Source organism: Pseudorca crassidens, chromosome 1, assembly GCF_039906515.1.
Source record: "Pseudorca crassidens isolate mPseCra1 chromosome 1, mPseCra1.hap1, whole genome shotgun sequence".
NCBI lineage: Eukaryota > Metazoa > Chordata > Mammalia > Artiodactyla > Delphinidae > Pseudorca > Pseudorca crassidens.
In genome coordinates, this window is record NC_090296.1 from 50302056 (window position 1) to 50318629 (window position 16574).

Consider the following 16574-nt stretch of genomic DNA (forward strand, 5'->3'; position numbering starts at 1 on the left):
CTCAGAGCAGTTGCAGCCTTGTTAATTACTTGAAGCATCTACAAACTGTACTAGGACCACCTTTAAATCTGATGGTACAACATACAATCACTATTGCTAACTGAAAACACCTCACTTTTTTCTGTTCGTCTTAACTAATGAAATGTGTTGGTTTTTTTTTTTTTGGTATTACCATCCATTGATTTAATACTTTCAATTCAGAAACTCTACTAACTTTATCCACTGAAAAATAATTTCATGATGGTGTTTCTGCAGTTCAAGAAGGGCCATGGCACCTAGTATAAATATTTTGGACACTCTCACACCAATTTATGACTTTTTCTTAAAAATGTAAAGAGGTAATACTAGGCTGGATACATAATAGCACACCAAATCCTGAATCCACGTATTTCAATTTTGAGTCCAATGAGTTTACTTGTATAAAAACTACATACAATTCTAAATATGCATATAACACCATAATTAGCAAACATTAATTGGACATCTGCTGTGTGAAAAGTAGGTGCTCTAGACTAAAAAAAGTAAACTACAAAGCTCCTGTTCTTAAAATATTTATAATTTAGTTAGTGGGATGGGATGTGCACATTCAAATATAAGACCACAAGCTATAGCTCAATAAGTGCCTAGGATTAGGAGGAGGAAGAGAGACATTAAGGGGTGGTGGTGAAGTGCAAGGGCTTTGAGCCTGTGGCCTAGGTTGAAGGCCAGCTCTGCAACTTAAGGATACATGTGACCAAGGACAAGTTTCTTAATACTTTAAGCCCTGGTGTTTCCTCATCAGTTAAAAAACAGAAAGAAAAGAATAAAAAGGAGTAACAACATTACTTATTTTATATAACTATAATGAACATTCATTTGAATCATGTAAGAAACATATTTAGGGCTTCCCTGGTGGTGCAGTGGTTGAGAGTCCGCCTGCCAATGCAGGGGACACGGGTTCGTGCCCCGGTCCGGGAAGATCCCACATGCCGCGGAGCGGCTGGGCCCGTGAGCCATGGCCGCTGAGCCTGCGCGTCCAGAGCCTGTGCTCTGCAACGGGAGAGGCCGCAACGGTGAGAGGCCCGCGTATCGCAAAAAAAAAAAAAAAAAAAGTGCTCAATAAATTATTACTATGTAGGCCTTCCAGACATTTCAGGTACCTACCTGTGGCCATTGGGAGAATCCTGGTCTACACTGCTTACCTAATTCTGTGTAACCAGATGAATATTTTATTCTAATTTCATGTAATTCTCAGATCACCTAAATTGCTCTCCGAACAGAACGTGGGATAAGGCAACTTTCTCAGACAGAGAGAAGGCTTTTCCCTTTCCTCAGCCCTACCAATGTGTCTTTTCCTTTCATTTACAGCCCAAGGAGCCAAACAACAGCTTCTCATTTTCTCAGTGAAATCATGGATTCCTCTGGTATGACTTGGCAGTTGCAGTCATCATAGATATTTGATCAAGGATGTTTTGTTTCAAAGTCACTGAAATCACTATCAAAGAATTTTATTCTGTAGAGGAACACTCTTAAATCATGGGAATAAAGGGTCCTTAAATATAATTAAGTAAACTAGTGTAAAATAGTTCCTAATTTGCCATATGTAGGCCTAATTTGAATGGGAAATTGTGAGAAACAGGTTTATCCTAATATAATAGTACATTATTATATGCTTCCTCTACTATTATTTTCTAGCAATCTTCAGTTTAACCTTAAAACTGGCATGGACTGATCTCCTCTCAAATAATACAAATCCACTGACAAGAACATGAAGAATTGAGTTTCATTCTTATCTCACAAAAAGAATTCAGATCTTTTTTTCCCACTTTTTTTGAGATATAATTGACATATAATACACTGTGTACATTTAAGGTCTGCAACGTGATGATTCGAGATACCTATATACTGTGAAATGATTAACACAATCAGGTTAGCAAACACCTCCATCACCTCACATAGTTACCATCTGTGTGTGTGTGTATGTGGAGAGTCAAATCTGCTTCTAAGGTTTAGGGTACTGGTGGGCCTTTAAGTGTATAAAAATGGTTAATAAAAATGCTATGGGAGGGCTTCCCTGGTGGTGCAGTGGTTGAGAGTCCGCCTGCCAATGCAGGGGACACGAGTTTGTATCCCGGTCTGGGAAGATCCCACATGCCGTGGAGCGGCTGGGCCCGTGAGCCATGGCCGCTGAGCCTGCGTGTCTGGAGCCTGTGCTCCGCAATGGGAGAGGCCACAACAGTGAGAGGCCCGCGTATCGCAAAAAAAAAAAAAAAAAAAAAAAAAATGCTATGGGAGAAAACTGGGATGAATTAATCCAGGAGATGGAGTACTTAAGACTGAGAAGATGAAAGAGAAGAGAATAAATGTAATTAGTCCTAAAACGTATGCTCAAGAATCTTTCATTCTTGAGCATAGGCTTCTAAGAGAAGGGAATTCAAGTTTGTGTGCAAGAAAATTTTTTTAGGGTTTATTCTTCTTTCTATTACAGGCAAATCTTAATTTACTAACTACCTGTGCATAGAACTGTACATATAAATGGTACCCTATCTCTCTGCTACCAGAACCTCCCCTATCATAGATATCCTCTGCTGGGGTGTGCCCAGTTGCTAATTCAGTCCCCAAATATCATGTACTTAAGAATGACCTGGCGAGGGGCTTCCCTGGTGGCGCAGTGGTTAAGAATCCGCCTGTCAATGCAGGGGCCACGGGTTTGAGCCCTGGTCCGGGAAGATCCCACATGCCGTGGAGCAACTAAGCCCGTGTGCCACAACTACAGAGCCTGCGCTCTAGAGCCTGTGAGCCACAACTATTGAGCCCACGTGCCACAACTACTGAAGCCCACGTGCCAAGAGCCCGTGCTCCGCAACAAGAGAAGCTACAGCAATGAGAAGCCCGCGCACCGCAACAAAGAGTAGCCCCCGCTAGCTGCAACTAGAGAATGCCCATGTGTAGCAACAAAGACACAACACAGCCAAAAATAAAAATAAATTAAAAAAAAAAAAGAATGACCTGGCGAGTAATGATTCCCTGGTCCCAACACAAGGATTTGATTCAAAAGAACTGGGATACAGCTCAGAAATCTAACTAATAAGTTCACCAGGTAATTCCAATCTACGTGCTCATAAAATCTTGCTCTGTGTCTATCACCAAGGCTGCAGATCTCATTAAAAGCCATCTCTTCTGTGTTAGCACACAAGCTAAATACTGACAGCAGTCTTACCAACCTATCTCAGGGCTCCATGCCTCAGAGAGGTGCAGGAATTATTGGATATATTCAAGGCTCTGGCTTAAAGGGACCAGGATTGAGGAATAGGACCAGGATTGAGGAATATTATGGCTAGTATTTAAATTTACTTGAGATTAAACAGGCTTTTGTAGACTGGCTTATAAAGATACCCACCATACAGAAATACCACTGGGAAATGTACTGACATCTAAAAAATTGGTTCAAGTGAAGCTTGAGAATATACTTCAGTAAATTGGGGGATGTAGCCTATATAATTAGAGGACATGAAATGGTTAAAGAGTAAACTCCTGGGCTGCTATAACCAAAAGGCACATTTAATGACATAAAGGCTTCTTAGAGTCCACTTTCCAGCATATTGGGGAATCCTTTTCAGCTCAGGCCCAACAGCAAACTTACTGTTATCACCACATTATAGAACAAGTGGAAACCCTCCCCACTACCTCAGCCCAGCAGAGTTGAGAGAACATGAATGACAAGCACACAGAGAGAAAGCTGTAGAGCCACGCAATGGAAAAGGAGCCTTTCCCAGCGTAAGAAGTAACTAATGGCTGACCATTTAGCACAGAGCATTAGAGGAAGCCAGTCTTGCTTGGTGTTGAAAGACAGTCTGTAAATGAAACAGTTCATTTAAGGTGCACTTCAAATAAGGTCTAACAATCTGAAAAACTCCTAATAAGGATTTTGTAATAAGTAATAAGGATTTCGACACAAGGATGTAATCATCTCACTGTAGAGCTATGTGGGGCCTTATGACCAAGGAAGAAAAATTCATAGACCCAAATAGAGACAAATCTCCTACCACACCTGATGAGATATTTTCACCAGGTCCTTAGAGCAAATTGGAAATTATTACCTAAAGTCCTTGTCAAATATGTATGGGTATTACATGTTTAAATTAATGGAAATGTATTCATTCTCAACCAAACCTCTTGATGTCCTAAGGTAGAGAAGCTAAAGAACCTAGTTATTTTTAAAGAAGAGTTATATTAATGAGGTAGCTCCTAGTGGATCATTATACTTAAGATTCAAGTGCTCATAGTGAGCAAAGCAAGTGAGAAAATAAGTAATGTCACTCAGAGAACGCTATATTATGTCTTAATTTGGATTATACTTCTGGAGTGTAGTTTACAGCTGGCTTTTATAGGCTTGCAAGGAAGACATTACAGTTTGAGGAATATTACAAATCAGGTTTGTAAACAAGCTATATAGCATGTTGGTAGCTTGAAACTGGCCACAGTAAAAGTATTTACACCACAGAAATCAGCAAATGCTACAAATCAGACCCACCTCCCCTGCTTCCCTAGTCAGTTGTAAACATTAACCAGCACACCACTGGCTAAACTTAACACTTCAAAATCACTTTTAAACTGAATTCACTTAGCTTTTAGTTCTCTTTTTTTAAATATAGTTTTAAAATACAATTACACATATTTTGTTTGCTTGGTATAAATTGGCTTTTGGTTTAAGAATCCAATTAATCTCTTAATTCAGCTATTCATTTCATTGGCTAATTGCCCTCACTTTTGCTGCCTGAGACAGATCTTGTTTATTATTTATAATTTCACTCTGTTTCAGAGTTAAGAATTCTTCTATTTTAAATTTGTTAAATTTAGTTTTAGTAAAAATTATTATTTTAAAAATATTATTGCCCCTTACTTCATTTTCTCAGGCAGTATTTAAAATTTCTCCACAATTTTATCCAAATAAATAAAACTATCTTCTCAGATAGAAGAGAGTAGAAACTGACCTGCTGAAAGAACTGCTGAAATTAATTAAATTTTTATTTAAAAGTTATTTTATTTTGGAATTTTTTCTAATTTAAATGTGAATTATTTTGCTGATATCTTAAATGTTCTAAGATTTAAGTATATTTGCATTTTATCTTTTAATTTCATGATGTGTAGTATTTTTGTCTTGAATTTGGTTGCTTTAATTTTAAATATTATTTTTTTAAATAAATTTATTTATTTATTTTTGGCTGTGTTGGGTCTTTGTTGCTGCGCACTGGGCTTTCTCAGTTGTGGCAAGCGGGGGCTACTCTTTGTTGCAGTGTGCGGGCTTCTCGTTGCAGTGGCTTCTCTTGTTGTGGCGCATGGGCTCTAGAGTGCAGGCTCGGTAGTTGTGGCGCACGGGCTTAGTTGCTCCGCGGCATGTGGGATCCTCCCTGACCAGGGATTGAACCCGTGTCCCCTGCATTGGCAGGGGGATTCTTAACCACTGCGTCACCAGGGAAGTCCCTTAAGTATTATTAAAGTAGCTTTGGAAGCTACTTTTGCTACTTAACGAGTTTCTCATTTCAATTTCAGATACTTAGATTTATAAGTCCAAACCTGTTCAGGAGTCACTGTTGACTCATTCAGTCAAAACTTTTTCTTTTCATTGACATTTGTAACGCCAACAATTTACCAACAAGTAGTGATCTCTTAAAGTTTTTTCTATTGTTTTCAGTTTGTTGTTTTTTGTTAGTTAGTTTAGTTTTGTTTTGTTTTACCGAAGGCCTGTTTGCCTGCCTATCTATCCATCTATCTATCAACAGAGCACCGGTTTGTCTCTTTTGGTTTTAGTTTATCTAGCAAAGTATAAGAAGCAGTGACATCTGCTGGTAAGACTGAAAACTCCTTTCCAGAATTTACTCTGGAGTTACCCAATCTATGTCAATGAGTCCTGAGGTAGCAAGTTCAGAAAAGAGAAAAGTCAAAGCAAATAGCCTAATCACTATACAACACTTCAACTATCAACGTGATGAATGATTTCTAAAAAAGACAACAGAGTCTAACGGGTATTGTAAACCACACAGAAGATGGTATGCAGGGACTTATTTCATTCTATATCAACTCCTCTCCCCACCTGCTTCGCCAGATGTGAGAGGAGAGATTCATACTCCTTCCGTCACAGCACACCAACATCTCTCCATGCAAAGGTCCCTTTCTTGTTTTACTTTATCATATTTTTTCCCAGATTCCCACTCCCATTCCTCAACTGTCTGCTCTCAACCACACTTATTCTAACATATATTATTTTGTGTATGTAGAAGTTTTAAAATCACACATAGTATCATGCTATAGAACTCAAACTTTTTCCCTACTTAATTCAGTATTAATTTTAACACTTTACTCATGCCACTCTATACTTTGGGTTCATTGCGTTTGGATGTTGCAAAATATTTCAGAGTATGCTTTTCACCCTATTTTATGTATCTGTTCTTCTGGTGATGGACACCTAAGTTGCCTACAACTTCCTGCTACTACAACTCTATCAGTGCCACAGTGAGTATCCTTATATATTTGCCCTGCTCCACAGAATGGTTGCTCCAATCCGCACTTTAACCAACAGGGCTTGAGTGTTCCCATTTACTCAAATCCTAGCTATCATTTCATATTTATCCCCATGTTCTACTTTTTGCCTATCTAATGAGTATAAAGTGGTATCTCATTGTTTTAATCTTTAACTGATTATCAATAAGACCTAACATCCCTTAGAAAATGTGTTAGCCATTCAGGTTTCCTTTCTGTTAATTGTCTATACATCCATTGCCTAATTTTTTTTATTAAGTTCAGTTTATCATTTGTGAATGGCTTGGGATTTTTTTAAGACCTTCTTTTAGTAAAACTGAGAGGAAGGTATAAAGGTTTGCCATATATATACCACCTGTCCCAACACACGCATAGCCTCTCCCACTATCAACATCACTCGCTAGAATGGTATATATATATTTTTAAGCAAGAATGAACCTACATTGACATCATAATCGCTCAAAGTCCATAGTTTATCTTAGGGTTCACTCTTAGTGTTGTACTCTATGGGTTAGGACAAATGTATAATGACATATATCCATCATTATAATATCTTATAGAGTATTTTCACTGCCCCCCAAATCCTCTGTGCTCTGCCTGTTCTTTTCTCTGCCCCTCATGCTGCACCTTCGGCCCACCCCAAAACCACTCATCTCTTTATTGTCTCTATGGTTTTGCCTCTTCCAGAATATCATATAGTTGGAATCATACAGTGTGTAGCCTTCTCAGATTGATTTCTTTTGTTTACTAATGCGCATTTAAGATTTCTCCATGGCTTTTTGTGGCTGATAGCTCATTTCTTTTCTTTTGTGTTGAATAACATTCCATCATCTGGATGTACCACAGTTTAAATATCCATTCACTTACTGAAGGACATCTTGGTTGCTTACAAGTTTGGGCAATTATGTATAAAGCTGCTAAAAACATCTGTGTGCAGATTTTATGTGGACATAAGTTTTCAACTCCTTTGGGTAAATACCAAAAACACAATCACTGGATTGTATGGAAAGAGTAGGTTTAGTTTTTTAAGAAATTACCAAACTATCTTTGAAAGTGGCTGTACCATTTTGCATTTCCACCAGAAATTTATGAGAGTTCCTGTTGCTGTACATCCTCATTTGTGGAGCATGTGGTGTTGTCAGTGCTCTGAAATTTGGCCATTCTAATAGGTGTGTAGCGGTTCCTTTGCCTATTTTTGATGGGCATCCCAGTCTTATTTGCAAAACTTCCTTGCACATTCTACATATTAATCCCTTGTTGACTTTTGACATTGTCATTATCTTCTACCAATCCAGTTACTTTGCTTATAGAGTCTCCTGATAAATAGAAATACTTTATTCTGATATAGTAATATCCATCAATTTTTTACTACATTTTTTTTAGTGGGGGGGGGTCTTAGTGAATAACTGTTTCTTCACCCCAGGTCAGAAGGATATTCTCCAGTATTTTATTCTATTAACTTTATAGTTTTAAATTTCATATTTAGTTCTTTAATACAACTGGAGCTCTCTTCCACATATGGTGTTCAGTAGAAATTCAACTTTTTCTTCAAAAAGTGAATTAGTTTTTCCAAACCCCAGCTATTAATCCATCCATTTCCCACTGGTTTATGACATGACCTCTACTGCATACTACGTTTCTATATATAGAGGGATATTTCTGAACTCTGTTTAGTTTCATCTGTTTTTCTCGTATCTGTGCAGAATCACACCATTTTCATTGCTATGGTTTTCTAGTATGTATTCAATCCCCCAATTTGGATTTTCTTTTTAAAAACTGACAGATCAAAAGAGAACTTAATTTTTCCATATAAGTTATAGAAAAATGTGTTGAATTTCTCAAAAAATCCTGTTGTAGTTTTAATTGGAATTGCACTGAGTTTATTGGTTAATCTGGGGAAAAATAAATTCTCTACAACATTAAATCATCCTGTCTGGAATCATATTATATCTCTCTGGTTTGTATAAATTTTCCTTTATGATCTTTAACGCAACTTTGGAAATATTTTCTCCATAAAGGTCTTTATATTTTGGATTTTGGTAGTTAACTATCAAAGCTTTTTTTTCTTTTTTGCTATTGTGAATGGAGAAAGAAACATGACCCTCTTAGTTAGTATACCTGGTTATAATCTTCAGGAAACTCTAATAAGAATTTATCATCATTTTATACCCACTCACCTGAAATGGCTTCAGGAATGTTTCCTCCATTGCCAGCCTGCCATACTCAGTGAAAAGCTACAAGGAAAATCACACACACACACACACACACACACACACACACACACAGAGAGAGAAAACTTCAGTATCTGCAAAGTTTTACTTCTTGGTTTTCTTCCACTAATTTTTTTCTCTAGCTGTAACGTAATACTGTATTATTAAGATTAAAATAATCATTTTAAGTAACTATTAGATAAAGCAGAGCTACAGTAATTATATATTTGAAAATTAAGGACATAAAGTACATTTTAAAAATGAAGTTTCCATTTTAAAGGTAACACCTTTTATATCTAAAATGTAGGACAATTTTTTTTGTGGGGAAGATGGGGGACAAAGAAACATGTTAAATGACCTTTCAAAGCAAAACTTTCATAGATTAGACCAGAGAGCTATAAACTAAGTAGGATAATTTACTGTTGTTGCCAGAGGAAATTTAATGTCCCAATGGTCTTGATCATTACAAAGACACACAGGCATTTGGTTTAAGAAGTGAAGAATCAAATACACCAACTTCTTTTATTTTTTTATTGCTCCCAATTGAGAGGTACCATATCATTTTGTGTTGCCAGAAATGTAAGGTTTTGGAGAACATAGACTTGAGGGGGTGATTGTGATTGGGCCTCTGGTGAGAGTTCCGTCCAGACTGGCCAGGTGGATTTCCCCATATGTACACAGGAAATGCCGCTTCATCACACGAGAGTACCAAGCCACAGAGGCTTCTCAGAGCTGGGGAAGGATGCCGACACAGAGGATTCCCCTCCTTTGCCCCTTTAGAATAGCCCCCAAAGTACCACACTGCCTCCCCTGTGAAAACTATGGAAATCTAGAAAGCAAATGGTAATAACTAGGCATCTGATTAGAGTGATTAAATGAAAGTCTAGAATATGTCTAAAAGGCAGCAGGTCCAGGGATTAGAATCATTACTCATTCTCATTAGAATCATTTACAACATAATTTGAATTCACAATCTTTTTTGAGGAAGGATGAGGTGTTGTCATTTACAGGAAAATTTTTAAATGATCTCAAAAACTATCACTTAATATCAAAGCCCCAAATCAGTCCTTTTTAAGAAATCCTAAACTGGTATTGAACAGTGCCATGTCATTAACTTGGAAAGCAACTGGCTAGGTTATGACACATGCCTAAAGAAGCAATTGCACTCATTCTAGGAAACATCTAACAATTTGGCATATTGTCTATTTGTCATAAATGGTCAGTGTGATGTACTAGAAACATATTTGGGGGTAATGCTAGATGTGAACTCCAAATGATATTTCCACTCTCACAGATCACCCTGCATTATCATCCTTTGTTATTTGTTAAACTGCACAGGGCTCTTATTGGCAAGATAAAATAATACATTGAAAGCAAAATTTTCTATAAAATATGCAGAGGAAAACTATCAAAGAAACAATAGGTTTTTCTATGTAGCCAAGAATAACATGAATTGAAAAAGAGTAGACAAAGATGCAAACTATCTTTAGGAAACATCTAATCTTCTACTTATTTGAGATTTAAATGCTGCTTGGAGAGTGGAAGAAGCACCGAGTCCAATCAGATGATCAAATTTCTATTCCCACTCTGCCACTTACTAGCCACATGAGTTTAGGCAAGTCATTTTTTTTTCAGAAAAAAATTTCTCATCCATAAAATATTAAGGATAAATTAGGTGTCACTGAGATCTTTTTCAGATCTAAAATAGAATTCTATGAGTAATCATCAGGTAGTCCCCCATAGTTCTTAGCTATAAAGCGGCCCACAGGAAGAAAAATCTGGCATACAACTGATATCATACTAACAATTATTAAATCCCTGACCATAGGACTTCAACTTCACATTCTGGGTCATTTTTAAACCAAAGGTTCTTTCTCCACTCTAATTTGCCATATATTTTTCCATATACAGGGTTGACAGCAAATAGCTTTACTGAAACAAAGGACTTTGAAAACTGAATTAGAAAGAATATAATCATACAGGGCTAGAACTAGAAACCTGGAAATGGGACAACCTCCATTTGGTTATGTTTTTAAATCTTTCTGACTGTTATGTTTTCCAAGTACAAAAAGACCCCCCAAAATCCTAAAGTTCTGCTGTACATGCCCAAAAGATTACTAGATATACAAAAGAGACTGTGAATATTGTTACCTGAAGGTGCTGAAGATCATCCTCCTGCACATTTTGAGATAAGTTATATACCTTGATTAAGAAATAAAGTCAAAATGAGAAAATAATTAGCAGCATACTAAGCACTTATTTTGTTATTCTCTATTTTTTGAAATATCAATTTCACAAAATCAAACTCTCTCACATATATTTATAAGACCTTGAGAGAGGAGTAAAGAAAGCCTGAGAGACAATAAATAATGTGCAATGATCATAAAATTTTTCCAGAAATACAGTAGCTACCTGATTTGGCGACAGAACATTAAAATTATTTTATGAACCTAATTCAACAATTAGTAATAAAATAATCATTCTTACAGGCATATGAAAATAATAATAATCTAGATCTTAATAACCCATATATAAAATTTTGTCTTGAAAAATTATGTTGGCTTCTTTACAATCAATTATTTAAGTCTATAGAAAGCTCCATCACATGGAAGTTAAGTTCTGAATATCATGCTTACATCCTCAAACATATGCATTACTGCTTCACGAACAGATCACAGCATTAAGGTGAAATTCTTTTTTTCTAAGGAGGAGGATTAATATCAGTAACTTCAAAGAAAAGTTAATGATGTTTATATGTTTATGTACTGATACAAACAGTATACTTTGTGTACTTATTTAAATAACAGACCACTTCTCAGATAATAACAAAAAATAGTCATTACAAAGGACTTAGAGTTTTCAGCAAAAATATCTAATGTCTCCAGGAAAAATATAAATAGTAAATATTTAAAAGGGAAAATCAATCTGGTTTTAATTGACTTGTGTAAATTGCACATACTGTTGACTATGAAGAAGTTAGATATTAAGTTGGTATTTTAAAGGCTAATTAAATTAAGAAGTATATTTTTAAAAGTTAGTCTTACACCTACATTAATGAATAGATCAACCAGACAGAGAATCAATAAGGAAACACTGGACTTAAACAATACATTAGATCAGATTGACTTAATAGATATATAAAGATCATTCCATCAAAAAGCAGCAGAATACACATACTTCACAAGTGAACATGGAACATTCCCTAGGACAGATTATATGTTAGGTCACAAAACAAATATTAATAAATTCAAAGAAGAATGAAATCATATCAAGCAGCTTCTCCAACCACAATGGTATGAGACTTGAAACCAATCACAAGGGAAAAAAACGGGGAAAAACCCACAAAAATGCTGAGATTAAACAATGTGCTACTGAATAACCAGTGGACCATCAAAGAAATCTAAGAAATTTTAAAAAACATAAAGATATATGAGAGCAGAAATACAACATACCAAAATCTATGAGATGTGGCAAAAATGCTTCTGAGAAGGAAGTTCATAGCAATATAGGCCTACCTCAAAAAAACAAGAAAAATCCTGAATAAACAATCTAACTTTACACCTAAAAAGACTAGAAAAAAGAACAAACAAAGCCCAAAGTTAGCAGAAGGAAGGAAATAATAAGGATCAGAGCAGAAATAAATAAAATAGAGACTAAAACAAAAAATAGAAAACATCAATGAAACTAAGAGGTAGTTGAAAAAATAAAATCAACAAGTCATTAGCTAGACTAACCAAGAGAAAAAGAGAGAGAGGGCTCAAATAAATAAAATCAGAAATGAAAGAGGAGAAATTACTACTGATACCACAGAAATACAAAAGATCATAAGAGACCACTATGAACAGTTATATGCCAACAAATTGGACAACCTATAAGAAATGGATAAATTTCTAGAAACATGCAATCTTCCAAGACTGAATCATGAAGAAAAAAAAGTCTGAATAAACTGATTATTAATAAGGGATTGAAACAGGAGTCAAAAATCTCCCAACATGCAAAAGCCCAGGACCAGATGGCTTCATTGGCAAATTCTATAAAACATCCAAAGAAGATTTAATACCTAGCTTTCTAAAAATATTCCAAAAAATTGAAGAGGAGGAAAATCTTCCAAACACATCTTACGAAGCCAGCATTATCCTGACACCAAAACCAGAGAAGGACACCACAAAAAAGGAAACTACAGGCCAATATCCCTGATGAATATAGGTACAAAAATCCTCAACAAAATATCAGCAAACTGAATCCAACAATACATTAAAAGGGTCATACACCATAACTACGTGGGATTTATTCCAGGGATGCAATGATGACTTAACATCCACAAATCATTCAACACGACACATTACATTGAGAAAATGAAGGTTAAAAATCATATGATCATCTCAATAGATGCAGAAAAAGCATCTGACAAAATTCTTCCATTTATGATAAAAACTCTCAACAAAGTGGATATATAGAGGAAATGTACCTCAACATAACAAAGGCTATATATGACAAACCCAGAGCTAACATCGTACTCAAGGCAAAAGGCTGAAAGCTTTTTCTCTAAGATCAGGAACAAAACAAGGATGCCCACTCTTGCCACTGTTATTCAACATTGTGTTTGAAGTCCTAGCTACAGCAATTAGGCAAGAAAAATAAATGGCATCTAAACTGGAAAAGAAGAAGTAAAACTGTCACTGTTTGCTACTTCATGATACTATATATAGAAAACCCTGAAGACTCTAACAACAACAGAAAAACCTGTTAGAACTAATAAATGAATTCAGTAAAGTCATGGGATACAAAATCAATATACAGAAACCCGTGGCATTTCTGTATACTAATAATAAACTATCTGAAAAAGAAATTAAGAAAACAATTCCATTTACAATTGCATCAATAAGAATAAAATACCTAGGAGTAGATTTAACCAAGGAGATGAAAAACCTGTACACTGAAAACTATATGTCACTGATTAAAAAGTTAAAGACACCAAAAAATGGAAAGATATTCAGTCCTCATGTATTTAATATTGTTAAAATGTTCATACTACCCAAAGCAATCTATAGATTCAATGAAATCCCTATCAAAATGCCAAATGCATACTTTATAGAACTAGAACAAATAATTCTAACATTTGTATGGAATCAAAGAAGCCCCTGAATAGTCAAAACAATCTTGAGAAAGAAGAACAAATCTGGAGGTATCACACTCCCTGATTTTAAACTTTATTACAAAGCTATAGTAATCAAAATAGCATGGTACTGGCACAAAAAAGACACATAAATAAATGGAATGGAATTGAAAACCCAGAAATAAACCTATACATATATGGACAAGTAATCTATGATAAAGGAGCAAAGAATGTACAAAAAAGAGAAAGGACAGTCTCTTCAATAAATGGTGCTGGAAAAACTGGACAGCCACAAGCAAAAGAATGAAACAAGACCACTATCTTACACCACACACAAATATTAACTCAAAGTGGATTAAAGACTTGAATGTAAGACCTTAAACCATAAAATTCCTAGAAGAAAACGCAGGTGGTAACCTCACTGGCATCTGTCTTAGTTATGCTTTTGTGGATCTGATTTGAAAAGCAAGGGAAACAAAAGTTAAAATAAACAAATGGGACTATATCAAACTGAAAAGCTTTTGCAGAGTGAAGGAAACCATCATTAAAACGTAAAGGTAACCTACTGAATGGGAGAAGATATTTGCAAATCATATATCCAATAAGGGGCTAATATCCAAAATATATAAAGAACTCATACAACTCAGCATCAAACAACCCAATTAAAAAATGGGCAGAGGATCTGAATAAACATTTTCCAAAAGAAGACATACAAATGGCCAACAGGCACAAGAAAAGATGTTCAACATCACTAATTCTCAGGGAAATGCAAAACAAACCACAATGAGATACCACCTCCCACCTGTTAGAATGGCTATTATTGAAAAGATAAGAAATAATACATGTTGGAGAGGATGTGGAGAAAAGGGAACCCTCATACACTGTTGGTGGGATTGTTAATTTGTGCAGCCACTAGGGAAAACAGTATGGAGATTCTTCAAAAAGTTCAGAACAGAACTACCATATGACCCAGCAATTCCACATCTGGGTATTTACCTGAAAAGCATGAAAACAATATTCAAAAGGATATACGCACCCCTATGTTCAACATTATTTACAATAGCCAAGATATGGAAACACCTTTAGCATACAACAATGGATGAATGGATAATGAAGATGTAACACACACACACACACACACACACACACACACACACCACACACTGGAATACTACTTGGCCATAAAAAAGAAGGAAATCCAGACTTTGTGACAACATGGATGGACCTTGATGGTATTATGCTAAATGAAATAGATCATATGGATAAAGACAAATACCATGTGATTTTACTCATAAGTGGAATCTAAAAACAAAAACAAAATGAACAAATAAAATAAAAATGAACTCATAGAGATCAGATTAGTGGTTACCTGGGGAGAAGGGGGGTGAGGGCTGGGCAAAATGGATAAAGGGGGTAACTGTATAGTGATGGGTAGTAACTAGACTTGTGGTGGTGATCACTGTATACAGATGTTGAACTATAATGCTATACACCTGAAACTTATATAATAATTTTTTTAAAAAGCTAGGTAATCATAGGTTATAATCATGACTTATTTTAAAGTCCTTTACAAAAAAATTCAGTCTTCCTTCTATCCATCCTTTCACTGTCCTAACTACACATAATGCCCTGGTTGCCGGTTCACTAGCTCCATTCTCCCCACATACTTATAATTTCAGCTTTGACTTACTCATCCTAACCACTTTGCCTTTCCTACCTTTTAAAACTATTTTACCTTTCTTTGATGGTCTGCTTCTTGGTTACTGTCTCTTCTTGCTCTTTCTGGTGAATAGAAAATCTAAAAATTGTCTTAAAATTTTTAGGCTATGTGTTCTGTGATCATAGTAAAACCCTCAAGGACTTTCAGGACAATTTATAAAGCACACAATAACTTCAAAAACAATACTTAAAAAAAGAGAGAGGAAAAAAGGAAAGAAAGACATTTACTTTCCTAAATGCACATTAAGATACTATAAAAAGTTGTGAACATATATAAATGTTTCTACTGGCTATATAAAACAAAATTTGCATTTATAAATCTTATTTCATTAAATGTAACTAATAATAGGTAGTTTCAGTGTATCTACACACATTATAAGATTTAATATTATTGACTTTATTGTAGGCTTGAAATAGAAAAAATTATCAATAAGACAATATAACATTTTCTGACTAAAGCAGGCAATTTGAAAACTGATCAGAAATTAGATGATAGTAATAAAACAATTCCACTCTTAAGGAAATCATAAGAACTGGTATGCTAATTGAGTCAAATAATAGATATAATTTACCATTTCTGTTGTTTGTCTCACTACCACATGTATATAGAAATACATATATTCATAATTTTTATTTAAAGAAACATCCATCAAAATGGATTTATTTTATTCCATACCTGTATTGAGCTGATCATTGTGCTAAGGGCAAATACTGTGGCCGAATCTCTCAAAGTTGACTGACTATCAAAGGTTCCCTGAGTATCCATCAATAGCACTGCAACCTATAGGCAAGTAGAGTACATTATTGATATTTTATAGAACATGCAGGGTATTAGGGTTACTACAAAGTTAACACCGTAAGAACTAAAGCAAACCATTAGCAATGAATACTTAATAGGTAATTTTTCACATGTGCCATGAATGCCACTGAAAATAAAAATATTAATTACCTGCTGACTAGTATAATGATTAATTTTCACTGGTAATCCAACATAACAGAAATAGCACTGA

The 16574-nt window shown here is 35.4% G+C and overlaps 1 protein-coding gene across 5 annotated transcripts in view; it reads right to left on the reverse strand.

Moving 5' to 3' along the window:
* The window catches only part of ATL1 (atlastin GTPase 1), an 88523-nt gene that overhangs the window by 20007 nt on the left and 51942 nt on the right, over window positions 1–16574 (reverse strand). For all 5 annotated transcript variants that reach the window (XM_067736304.1, XM_067736311.1, XM_067736297.1 and 2 more), the window contains 3 exons: window positions 16241–16345; window positions 10881–10931; window positions 8697–8753 (listed from right to left, as the gene is read on the reverse strand). In XM_067736304.1, coding sequence (XP_067592405.1) covers window positions 8697–8753; window positions 10881–10931; window positions 16241–16345 — 213 coding nt within the window. The remainder of the gene's footprint in view (window positions 1–8696; window positions 8754–10880; window positions 10932–16240; window positions 16346–16574) is intronic.